The sequence below is a fragment of the Nomascus leucogenys genome, chromosome 3, assembly GCF_006542625.1.
Source record: "Nomascus leucogenys isolate Asia chromosome 3, Asia_NLE_v1, whole genome shotgun sequence".
Classification (NCBI taxonomy): Eukaryota; Metazoa; Chordata; class Mammalia; order Primates; family Hylobatidae; genus Nomascus; species Nomascus leucogenys.
Window position 1 is genome coordinate 85,352,022 of NC_044383.1, and position 13,575 is coordinate 85,365,596.

Here is a 13,575-nt window from a genome sequence, read left to right on the forward strand (position 1 = left end):
CACAGTGCAATCAAACTAGAACTCAGGATTAAGAAACTCACTCAAAACCGCTCAACTACATGGAAACTGAACAACCTGCTCCTGAATGACTATTGGGTACATAATGAAATGAAGGCAGAAATAAAGATGTTCTTTGAAACCAATGAGAACAAAGATACAATATACCAGAATCTCTGGGACACATTCAAAGCAGTGTGTAGAGGGAAATTTATAGCACTAAATGCCCACAAGAGAAAGCAGGAAAGATCCAAAATGGACACCCTAACATCACAATTAAAAGAACTAGAAAAGCAAGAGCAAACACATTCAAAAGCTAGCAGAAGGCTAGAAATAACTAAAATCACAGCAGAACTGAAGGAAATAGAGACACAAAAAACCCTTCAAAAAATTAATGAATCCAGGAGCTGGTTTTTTGAAACGATCAAGAAAATTGATAGACCACTAGCAAGACTAATAAAGAAGAAAAGAGAGAAGAATCAAATAGATGCAATAAAAAATGAAAAAGGGGATATCACCACCGATCCCACAGAAATACAATCTACCACCAAAGAATACTACAAACACCTCTATGCAAATAAACTAGAAAATCTAGAAGAAATGGATAAATTCCTCAACAAATACACCCTCCCAAGACTAAACCAGGAAGAAGTTGAATCTCTGAATAGACCAATAACAGGCTCTGAAATTGTGGCAATAATCAATAGCTTACCAACCAAAAAGAGTCCAGGACCTGATGGATTCACAGCCGAATTCTACCAGAGGTACAAGGAGGAACTGGTACCATTCCTTCTGAAACTATTCCAATTGATAGAAAAAGAGGGAATCCTCCCTAACACATTTTATGAGGCCAGCATCGTCCTGATACCAAAGCCTGGCAGAGACATAACCAAAAAAGAGAATTTCAGACCAATATCCTTGATGAACATTGATGCAAAAATCCTCAATAAAATACTGGCAAACCGAATCCAGCAGCACATCAAAAAGCTTATCCACCATGATCAAGTGGGCTTCATCCCTGGGATGCAAGGCTGGTTCAACATACGCAAATCAATAAATGTAATCCAGCATATAAACAGAACCAAAGACAAAAACCACCTGGTTATCTCAATAGATGCAATAGAAAAGGACTTTGACAAAATTCAACAACCTTCATGCTAAAAACTCTCAATAAATTAGGTGTTGATGGGACATATCTCGAAATAATAAGAGCTATCTATGACAAACCCACAGCCAATATCATACTGAATGGGCAAAAACTGGAAGCATTCCCTTTGAAAACTGGCATAAGACAGGGATGCCCTCTCTCACCACTCCTATTCAACATAGTGCTGGAAGCTCTGGCCAGGGCAATCAGGCAGGAGAAGGAAATAAAGGGTATTCAATTAGGAAAAGAGGAAGTCAAATTGTCCCTGTTTACAGATGACATGACTGTATATCTAGAAAACTCCATCGTCTCAGCCCAAAATCTCCTTAAGCTGATTAGCAACTTCAGCAAAGTCTCAGGATACAAAATCAATGTACAAAAATCACAAGCATTCTTGTACACCAATCACAGACAAACAAAGAGCCAAATCATGAGTGAACTCCCATTCACAATTGCTTCAAATAGAATAAAATACCTAGGAATCCAACTTACAAGGGATGTGAATGACCTCTTCAAGGAGAACTACAAACCACTGCTCGATGAAATAAAAGAGGATACGAACAAATGGAAGAACATTCCATGCTCATGGGTTGGAAGAATCAATATCGTGAAAATGGCCATACTGCCCAAGGTAATTTATAGATTCAATGCCATCCCCATCAAGCTACCAATGACTTTCTTCACAGAATTGGAAAAAACTACTTTAAAGTTCATATGGAACCAAAAAAGAGCCCGCATCGCCAAGTCAATCCTAAGCCAAAAGAACAAAACTAGAGGCATCACGCTACCTGACTTCAAACTATACTACAAGGCTACAGTAACCAAAACAGCATGGTACTGGTACCACAACAGAGACACAAATCAATGGAACAGAAAAGAGCCCTCAGAAATAGTGCCGCATATCTACAACTATCTGATCTTTGACAAACCTGACAAAAACAAGAAATGGGGAAAGGATTCCCTATTTAATAAATGGTGCTGGGAAAACTGGCCAGCCATATGTAGAAAGCTGAAACTGGATCCCTTCCTTACACCTTATACAAAAATTAATTCAAGATGGAAAAAAGACTTACATGTTAGACCTAAAACCATAAAAACCCTAGAAGAAACCCTAGGCAATACCATTCAGGATATAGGCATGGGCAAGGACTTCATGTCTAAAACACCAAAAGCAATGGCAACAAAAGCCAAAATCGACAAATGGGATCTAATTAAACTAAAGAGCTTCTGCACAGCAAAAGAAACTACCATCAGAGTGAACAGGCAACCTACAGAATGGGAGAACATTTTTGCAACCTACTCATCTGACAAAGGGCTAATATCCAGAATCTACAATGAACTCAAACAAATTTACAAGAAAAAAACAAACAACCCCATCAAAAAGTGGGCAAAGGACATGAACAGACACTTCTCAAAAGAAGACATTTATGCAGCCAAAAAACACATGAAAAAATGCTCATCATCACTGGCCATCAGAGAAATGCAAATCAAAACCACAATGAGATACCATCTCACACCAGTTAGAATGGCAATCATTAAAATGTCAGGAAACAACAGGTGCTAGAGAGGATGTGGAGAAATAGGAACACTTTTACACTGTTGGTGGGACTGTAAACTAGTTCAAACATTGTGGAAGTCAGTGTGGCGATTCCTCAGGGATCTAGAACTAGAAATACCATTTGACCCAGCCATCCCATTAGTGGGTATATACCCAAAGGACTATAAATCATGCTGCTCTAAAGACACATGCACATGTATGTTTACTGCGGCACTATTCACAATAGCAAAGACCTGGAACCAACCCAAATGTCCAACAATGATAGACTGGATTAAGAAAATGTGGCACATACACACCATGGAATACTATGCAGCCATAAAAAATGATGAGTTCATGTCCTTTGTGGGGACATGGATGAAACTGGAAAACATCATTCTCAGTAAACTATCACAAGGACAACAAACCAAACACCGCATGTTCTCACTCATTGGCGGGAATTGAACAATGAGAACTCATGGACACAGGAAGGGGAACATCACACTCCAGGGACTGTTGTGGGTTGGGTGGAGGGGAGAGGGACAGCATTAGGAGATATACCTAATGCTAAATGATGAGTTAATGGATGCAGCAAACCAACACGGCACATGGATACATATGTAACAAACCTGCACATTGTGCACATGTACCCTAAAACCTAAAGTATAATAATAAAATAAAATAAAAATTAAAAAAGAGGATTAAATTAGCCTTTTGGCAAGAATGATTGCTTAAAAAATTGAGAACACTGGGAACAACATCAACAGTCAATAAAAAACAAGGCAAATGACCCTGAGTGGTTTTCCTTGGCTCTTGATGAGTCAACGGATGTTACTGATACTGCCTAGTTATTGCTTATTTGATAAGTCAATGCCAATGTTGAAGTGACTGAAATTAGTCTCTATAAATTATCTGTGGGGAACAATTACAAGCATGAATATTTTCTAAGAAGAAAACACAAATTTCATGCAACCTGAAGTAGAATCTGCTAAGATGTGTTACAACTGGTGGTGTTAAAAATGTGTGAAGCAAAATGATTACATTTGTCAAATTTATAAAGCCTGTGAAAAGGTAAGAAGGTATTTAAATCTATGGTTATTTACTGTATTATTCATCAGCAGGTTCTTTGTGGGATATATTTGACTCAATTTTGTATTACTGAACTACTAGTATCAATGGTGAACTTCATTTGCTCTCATAGTTTCTGATAGATTAAACATCAGTGGTTCAGTTATCTTTTGTCAGATACAGAAGATGAATATGCTGATTTGCCCAACCACATTGGCATAATCGTGTTAGTTCTATTGTGAGCTTTTGCATTCAGGGCTGATATTGACATTTTTCTGAAAAAGAAGACAAGTCCTCAACCACTATTATGGAACACTGAATGGCTTTGGAATTTAGCTTTTGCTCAAGACTTAATAAAATTTTGAAATGAATTCAAGCCAAAATTACAAGGCAAAACAAGTGTTTACATGCGAAACATAAGTCATTTTGATGACAACATTGTTTGAATTACAAGTAACAACAAGCTGCTTTACACATTCCCCGTGCTATCAAAAGGTAAGACAAAGAAGCGGGATCTCCATTCTCACACAAATATGTAGCTCACACTATAGTGCCCACAGTATTTTTTGGAGTTTGCAAATGTAAAGGAAATTTCCATTTTTCAAAATCAATTTAACAGTGCAACTCAGGAGCTTCTACCTAATCTTCAATTGGAAGTGATTAAGCTGCAATGTAATAACATGCTAAAAGGAAAATATCCAGAGAAGAAGCAACCTTCCAAGTGATGAATATGCTCAACAAAAATCATATTCTCATGGATTAATATAAGTATTTGACAATACCTATCTGCAACGAATTTCCGAAGCAAAATACATAAAATCTTATTACAGATCAGCATTAACAAATGAGTACTTATAATCAACTTTAATGACACGAAACATTAACTTTGATCCTCCCCGTAAATATTTAATTCTTTTCATTAGTAAACCCATATTACAAAAAAAATTGTTCTCAATTATTGTTTTGAATTTTGTCAATAAAATTTTCATGCAAATTTTATTTCTCTCTAGTTATTTAAGTACCTACATAACAATCTCAGTTTTACCTCTTAGCCCACAAAGCCTAAAATATTTACTATCTGGCCCTTTATAGAAAAAGTTTCCTGACCTCTGCCCTAGAGTCAGAAGCTACCCTGAACACTTAAAAGCACAGGTTTAATGCAATGCCTCAGAAGCCAGATGGCCTGGCTTTATATGTTGGCTCTGCCACTAGCAGCTGTATGATCATGAGTAAATTCTTCAATCTTTCTTTGCCTCAGTTTCCTCATCTGTAAATGGGGGTAAGTAATGGCATTTATCTTATAGGGTTGTTGTAAGAATTGAATTAGTAAATGCAAAACACAAGAAACAGTGCCAGGCACAAAGGAAGCATTCTCTTCATGTGACTACTGAACACTTGACATGCATTGTTTTGTTAAAAAATGAATTAATTCTGCTACTCAGAAAGTAGACAGAAAATATTTTGTGGCATGAAAAGGCACAGCTGTTTCGAACAGAAAACTAATATTAACTGTAGTATAACAAAATTCATTGTCCTGTTCAGTGCAAAATGGTTATATTCCAGCATCCACACACCCTAGGATGATATATATCTCTCTATATATAATATATATAATTATTTTATATATACATTTATTTTATTATATATTATATATTATGTATATATTATATATATTATGTATATATAATTATTTTATTATATATACATGTATATATTATATATAATATAATTATATATTATACATGTATATATAATTATATATATAATTATATATGTATATTATACATGTATATAATATATATAATGTATACATGTATATATGTATATAATATATACATGTATATAATATATTAAAAATCATAAATGTGGATCTATATTATATGTATATATACATATGTGTATATATAATATATACATATATGTGTATATATAATATACACATATATGTGTATATATAGTATACACATATATGTGTATATATAGTATATACATATATGTGTGTATATATAATATATACATATATAATTATATATAATATATATCTCCACATTTATGTTTTTTTAGTATATAAAGAAAATCCACATATAATTCAGAAACCTCAAAACTTTACCTTTCACAAAATGTGAAAGCATCTGCTTCTAACAGTTGGAAAGCTTTTTTTATTTAGTAGTTTACCTCTTATTCTTGATTATACCCAAATTTTTATATTGGCATTATCCAGTAGTGAAATAGACAAAAATATCAGAAGAAAAGTGGAAACACTACAATTTTTTTTAAGAGAAAGGGACTTGCTATATTGCCCAGGTTGGAGTGCAGTGGCTGTTCACAGATGCAATCATAAGTACACTGGAGTCTCAAAATCCCATCTCAATTAATCCTCCTCCCTCCACCTCCTGTGTCGCTAGGACTACAAGTGTGCGCCACCACACCTGGCTAGAAAAACTACAAATTTTCCAGTTGAACAGTTAATCCAGAGAAATAACCAAATAGCTGGAAAAGCATGTCTCTTTCTCTAACTAGCTCTGACCATTTTGTACATACCGAACAAAACACTTGCCAGGTCACAGGCTTAATAAGACATCCTTACACGGAGGTGTAAAAAATTAACTTTTTTTTGCATAAATGCCACAATACTTTATTGCTCAGTGTTCCTTTGAAAATAAGTTAGCATGTTTCCATGTTATTCTTTTATCAATCATATTATTGACTAAAGCATATCACTGATTAACATAAGGTAAAAATAATATCATCCACTCATATTCTTGAAGAGAAGTGCTTGCAGTATTTTATGAAAACATTTGTGCACATTTTTACTTGATTTAATGGACAATTTCATATTTTTCTTTACAATCTGCAAATGTCTTAATTCTTACCATTAAAACAACTAAAAACAAAATCCAAAACCAATCCCAAAATTAAACCCCAACAAAGCACATTAATTTTAATACAGAACATATATTAAGTCACTGAGTAAAGCTCTTTTTTATGAACACTTTTGGAAAGGTTGCATTCAGTTCTAGCACAGCTCTGTTATCAATCTGCGAACAGAAGGACACATCAAGTAAAGAAAGATCTTTACAAGATTCCAGGAGTTTTCTTAAGGATGCCGGACTTACCATTCTTGTTCCTATTTAAGGGGAAAAAAAAAACAAAACAAAACACCTTAAGTATAACATTTATATAATGTGCTAACAATGAATCCATCCATGATTTATTGTTTGTAATGAACTTAAAATAACCCTTTACAAATTAAAATCATTTTTTCAAACGTGACTTCATATTGAAATGGTTGTTTAAAAAGTAAAAGTTGAATTTTCCAGCCAATTTAGCATCTAGGACCTGAATCTTGCCAATATCCTACCCACTATCTTCATTCCTACCTCCTACCCCTTCAAATCAGCTCCTCCAGACTTTCCTATTTCTGTCACCCCAGTTCAAAATGGTTTTCACCATGCATTTGATGTAAAATGTGCAAGTGTGATGTGACTTCACAAAGTATCAATTGTGTGGACAATGATAACTACTGTGACACTGCTAGCACCCCTGGCTAAAAGTAAGAAGTAACAAAATTACACAGGGTTCCTTTCTGATGAATGCAGTAAGGATTCAAGAAATCCCAGAGCTGGAAAAGATTTTCAATAGATCTGCCTGGGGTAGAACTATTCCTAAACGCTAGAATTATCAGGGATAAAGATTTCACGATATTCCTTAATCAAGAATTTTAATTAAGAAACTTAAAAAAACTAGCTTGAATTCATTATACAAATGAATTAATTTCTTTTCTCTCCTTAATAAAAATAGAGAGCGCAGCTCATGTAAATTCTCACTCTTACAAGTAGACCAAGAATTAATGGTTATAGTTTTTTACAGTTTCAACTATAAAATTCTGTTACTGTCCTCACTATTTTATTAAAGTACATATATAATTATTCCCTATATTAACTGATCTATCTTGCATTTCCTATCAACCCAAGCAGTCTTATCAGGACAAAATTCTTATTGTATCCAAAATTTTTTTTTTCCTTACAAAAAGTCTGAGATTGGCTTTTATGTCAAGGAAACAGACATTTAAAACAAATTTATATATTGTATCCTTACCTAATATGTCCAGCTGCTGTAACCTGGTACAATTACATGCCAATTCTTCAATGTCTGTGTCACATACAGATCTGTTAGCTGTAAGAAAGAGTTTTTGCAAGTTTGGGAGCTGGCGTGCCAGTCTGGTGAAGCAGCCGGTGCTGCTCTGCAGAGTTGGGCACCAGCCAAGGTCAAGTTCCTCCAGAAGTGGACACCCAGAAGCCAGTTCTGCTATTCCATTCTCAGTAATATTCTTACATCTCCACAGATCCAGGGTCCGGAGTTTTTTACACTTGGCTCCTATCATGCTAGCTATCACATCATAGTCTTCAATCTGGAAATCAAATAATTCCAATCTTTTACGTGTTATGCTCAGACATGCAAATTGTTTAGAGTAAGTCAGATTCTTAATTATAACCTATTGCTTTGCTTCCATGTAAACAAATCCACATCCTTGTTAATACAGATCTGCCCACTCACCTCACGGATCTGCCACTGTTTCATAAAACAGCCAGGAGTACTCATTTATTTAAAAATCCATTTAAGAGAACTCCAGACAGAAGATGTTAATGAATTAAATCCCAAAGCAGTCTGATGTCTTCAGTCTCTCATGAAGAATTAAAGGAATATGTGTTCTTCTTTTATGCCCACCATTTCAACCTTGCTGCTGCTACTCATTGACAGCATCTACTTTCCTCCATTTTATATATGGCTAATGTACTTTGGCAGGTATATAAGATCTCCTTGATGTGCATCTGGTAGGCTCTAAAACACTATGTGGAAATGCTGATAATACTAATAAGGATACTAGTTTTGTGTTAAATGAGGCATTTGGGGACTGCATATACAACATGAAAATAATTTAGATTACAATATGTTAATCAACTGTCAGTTATTGGAGGTGTCCAGTGCTTACCTCATGATTACAGGATAAGACTCTACTAATCAAGGATTAAACATTTCAGTTATTGGGCTTTACATGCTTTAATAATGTTTCTTTAAATAGGTTATTTTAAGAGGTTCATTTGATTTTGCTAAAATCAGATTTTAAAATTATCACAAGAAATCAAAAGGAAACAAAATAGTAAACAATTACAATGATTATTTCCTTTTGTTCTTTTGTTTAATTGTATTTTCAGCAAACATCTATGCACCACTCCAGATGCTAGGACCAGCAGTAAACTGAAAAAAGGAAACACTGTCCACATTTTTAGGAAAGACACACAGACTAATTAAGGAAAAAATACATTCACAGAGACATATAGTGGGAAAATAATACAACAGAGTGATGAGAGAGTGATCAGAGTGTCAGGGGTTGAGGGAAGAGGTGGTAATTGCTGAAATCTCCAGGAATAAGGTTGATGCATTCGAGGAACAAAAATGAGATCCATATAGTCCAAGGGTGGTGAGGGAGAGGGCGGGCTATGGAGGGCAGAGTCACGCAGTGGCCATGCCACTTAGACCATGAAGGAGTTAGATTTTTCTTTCAAGTACTAAGGAAGTCAATGGAGGGTTCTAAGCAAAGGAGTGACATATTATTTACATAAAAACTGACAAAACCACCTCTGGCTTCTGTCTGGAGGATGGGCCTATAGTGGGGAGGAACAGAGGAGGAAGCTCATTGAAGAGGCCTGCAACAGTGTAAAGGACAGATGACAGGGACTTGGATTAAGGTGGCAATGGTGGAATGGAGAAATCCGACAGATCTGGGGCTGCATTTTTGAGTTAGAACCAAAGGCTGACAGATTAGATATAGCAGTAATGATTTCTAAGGTTCTGGATGTCAGTGTATGTATGGTGGAATCATGCGGAAGTCTATGAGAAACAGGTTTGGGGGAACATATCTCCTTAAGTGAGTATACCTGAACAATACAAAACTGTGGGTTTGATAATTAGGGCAGACAATTAGCTTATTTAGAAAAAAAAAAAATTAAAAAACTTTCTGAAACCCATGATTCTGACCCTGCCCAATTTGTGCCTGGGCAATCTCAGTGGCATTTGAACAAATTCTCTACCAGCATAGAACACAGTGAGAAATTCCTTCAAGAGTTTTTTGTTGTTGTTGTGAAATTTTCACAGCACTACTCATGCCAAATTCAGGGCTGGGAAAATAAAAATGAAACTAAATACTTTTTACTGGAACAAAGGCAACCTCCTTTATTAACTATAATTCCTTCTAAATTTTAGATATTATGCAGGACTCTTTTTTCCCCAAAAATATTAGACATATTTATTTTCTTATTCATTATCTAATTTTAAAAATAAGGCAAATGTCACAGAGGAACTATCAGCAAGAATTTAAGTGACCTGACCAGGATCACATAATTAGTAGGAAACTTAAGAAAGTAGCAGGTAGGTCTCAGGATTCTTTAATTTAGGCAACTTTAAATTACTTCAATCAGCATTATATAATAGTGGAATTTAAACTTTTAAAAGTCATTTTTAAAAGTAAAAAGAAATAGATAAAATTTGTCTCTTTCCCAATCAAGAGGAAAAATAAATATTTCTAAGTAGTCCTAAAATATGTAAAATGTTTACGGCATTGACTAGAATATTCAGGTTTATTACAGGTGAGACACTACTCTTCAGAAGTTCTTGTCACTGCAAATCTGTCTAACTGGCACTTGTGGCCAAAGATTAGTTTCAGAAAAAAAGTGACACAACTAATTTAGTATCTACATTAAACTCACCACAGAGAAAGTATGCCATAAGGTGAATACTCAGTGAAGGTATATAATAGATCACAATCACCATGGGAAAGTCAGCACAGTGCTCTATGCATGTATACTGTGAACAGTTGCTTCATAAATATCACAAATCTAAAAATTGCTATTATATTGACAGTCAACAATAAAATGTAATATGGAAAATGTAATATAGAAAAATGAGTTCAGTAGTCAGCAAGGTTTGAAAACACTGGTTTTAGCAAAGGTAAACAGTTTCTTTGTTGCAGGACACACCACTGTAAAACTCTAAGACCAGGCTGGAGTGCAGTAGTATAACCATAGCTCACTGCAGCCTCGAACTTCTGGGCTCAAGCAATCCTCCTCTATCAGCCTCCAGAGTAGTTGGGACTATAGGTGTGAGCAACCATACCTGGCTTCCTAATTTCATTAGGAATCTCCACTCCACCCCCAAATACACAGCCTTTAAAATTGATTATCCTTTAGAGCTAATTTTCCATGGGTCAACTCTGGAAAATGCTAATTTAAAATAATATAATTTCAATTATAAGCATATATATAATTCCAACATTAAAGAGTCTATGGCCAGAGGCTTGATTTTCTAAGGAATGTTGCTCCAGTTTAAGGGGAGGTAAATAACAAGCAGAATAAGGTACGTCTAAGCAAAGTTAAATGGTCCTTACCAATCTAAAGAGGGCAGGCTAGCAATAAAGAAGATCCAAGTGGCAGTAACTGGCTGGTTTGTTGTGGCAGAAACTGCCATCAAATGTCACTAGGCCCATCAAGAAGAGTCACTAGAGAGACCCACAGAAGCCTATCAAATGGCTTACTATGGAAAGAATTTGACCAGAAGTGAGGAAAATCTAGTGGGCTCCCAAGACTGTTTCTAGAGACTGAGATGGCCTGAGCCCATACTTGGGGTTTAATAAGACCTAACCACAAGATTTTAAAGACCATGGGGACACAGAGATAAATATGTCATCATAAGAGGCCTACTTAGTCTACACTGCCAAATCTTGGAGCATTTCTGAAGCCACACTGAGCTCTAAGAGGTGTTCAAATGGTACTTATTTTAGGTCAGGGACCCTGTCTATTGACCCTAATAAAGTATTTCTCAAAATGTAAGGTTACTTAAAGCAAATACTCCCTAGCATACCAGAAGTTTTCTGGAATCTTGCAATCATTTTGCTTATTCAAGTCTTCCTACTAAGTGAATGCAAGGCAGAAATGGAATGGTCTGGGGATCCCCTAAACCTACACTGTTTTAGGGAACCGGGGAGGAAGTGAGGAGGAATGAATTCTTCCAGTCAGTTACACTGGAAGGTTCACTTATGCTATGTGTGCACACAAACACACACATGCACACCTTCTCCACACAAGATTTCTATTGTCCTTTATATCTCAGTATTATTTAAAAGCTATATAATTATGCGGTTTAAAGGATTTAACTTTTCCCATGAGCTCTTTCAAGGGTACATAAAATCATATTTTAAATCTGGAAGGACTAGGCTGGGCACGGTGGCTCACACCTGTAATCCCAGCACTTTGGGAGGCCAAGGTGGGCGGATCACAAGGTCAGGAGTTTAAGACCAGCCTGCCCAATATGGTGAAACCCAAGACCAGCCTGCCCAATATGGTGAAACCCCATCTCTACTAAAAATACAAAGAAATTAGCCAGGCGTAGTGGCACATGCCTGTAATCCCAGCTACTCGGGAGGTTGAGGCAGGAGAATCGCCTGAATCCGGGAGACGGAGATTGCAGTGAGTCAAGATCGCGCTGCTGCACTCCAGCCCGGGCAACAGAGCAAAACTCCGTCTCAAAAAAAAAAAAAAAATCTGGAAGGACTTTAAAGCTTATCTAGTCCAACAGTCCCTAGGCTTTTATATTTCACAGACCAGTAAAATTTCCACACACAAAAAAGAGTTCCAACACAGGGTGTTAATCTTTCTGTTCTGACCACTAAGAACAGTAAAACAAACACAAAAACAAACAGATAAAATAAACCTATCTATTATCATTAAAATTTCAAGAAAAGTATCTCAGGATTTGAAAGCTAAAATGAGCTTAGTGAAAAACTTACTGAACTATTGGCATTTGGGTATGACTAACACCTTAGTTTGTGAAGAAACCTAGAGAGGTGATTAGCTTGTCGGAGACAACATCTTGCTTGAGGCAGAACTATACTCTATTCCACCACACTATACTTCTTTCCTTGCTCTCCTGGATAAATAATGTCAGTGTTTCAAAGACATACTTTCCAATTTAAGAAAAATGTTTGAAAGCAAGGGACAAAGAAGAGAACCATAAATCTGAAAAACTGTGGGTGTGTGTGGGGTAGGGTGAGTCAGGATACATTTCACCCATAGGAAGAAAAAGAGAACAAGTAACTGAGTAGTATAAAGAATTCTCAAACACTTACCATGACACAACTGCCCAAACTGAGGTGCTGAAGCTCTGAACAGAAGTTCAAAATGCTGAGCAGTGCTGTTTGCTGCCATTAGGGACCACATCAGAGGCAAATATGAAAAGTGAATGAAAGTGAAACAAAGAGAAGAGGTCAATTAGACATTAAAGGCTGTCACTGCTTTTCCTGAAATGCAGCTCAAAAGCTAGGTTACAGAGTCCACAAATGCCATTTAATGAGTCCCCGGAGGCTCCACCATTGATCGGCTTGGAGTCAAGGTAATCATTACTAGTCTCCATGTAAGTAATCACTTTGTATACGGTTTTGGATGCCCTAAAGATACCTATATTCCCTATGACCTCTCGGTTCATTTCCCAAAGGTAAGCAATTTGAAAGTCTGGCTAAGATTGAACAACAAGACAAGCTAAACCACTCCTCCCTCCAAAAACAAAAACAAAAAGACAAAAACCCCACAGCAGGCTGGTGACACTCCTGAAGAACGGCTGCAGCTCTGACATTCACTGATCAGCTGCAGCCTGACGGAACTGCCAATAGAGTCACCCCAAATCAGGATTGAGCTGGTGACTTTAATGTCAAAGGATTCTCTTTGCTGACAAGGATACCAACAACCACTGAGCACCTGTCAGTAGCAACATGCTGACT

At 36.2% G+C, this 13,575-nt stretch overlaps 1 protein-coding gene across 2 annotated transcripts in view; it reads right to left on the bottom strand.

Annotated features, from left to right (window-relative positions):
• Positions 1-6,340: 6,340 nt before the first annotated feature.
• FBXL4 (F-box and leucine rich repeat protein 4) overlaps positions 6,341-13,575 on the bottom strand; it is a 70,339-nt gene continuing 63,104 nt past the window's right edge. The window contains exons 7-9 of one of the 2 annotated variants that reach the window (XM_003258362.4): positions 12,928-12,999; positions 7,845-8,157; positions 6,341-6,873 (exon numbers count right to left, since the gene is read on the bottom strand). In XM_003258362.4, coding sequence (XP_003258410.1) covers positions 6,710-6,873; positions 7,845-8,157; positions 12,928-12,999 — 549 coding nt within the window. In that variant the 3' untranslated portion in view covers positions 6,341-6,709. The remainder of the gene's footprint in view (positions 6,874-7,844; positions 8,158-12,927; positions 13,000-13,575) is intronic. The other variant, XM_030809482.1, reaches the window with a different exon arrangement.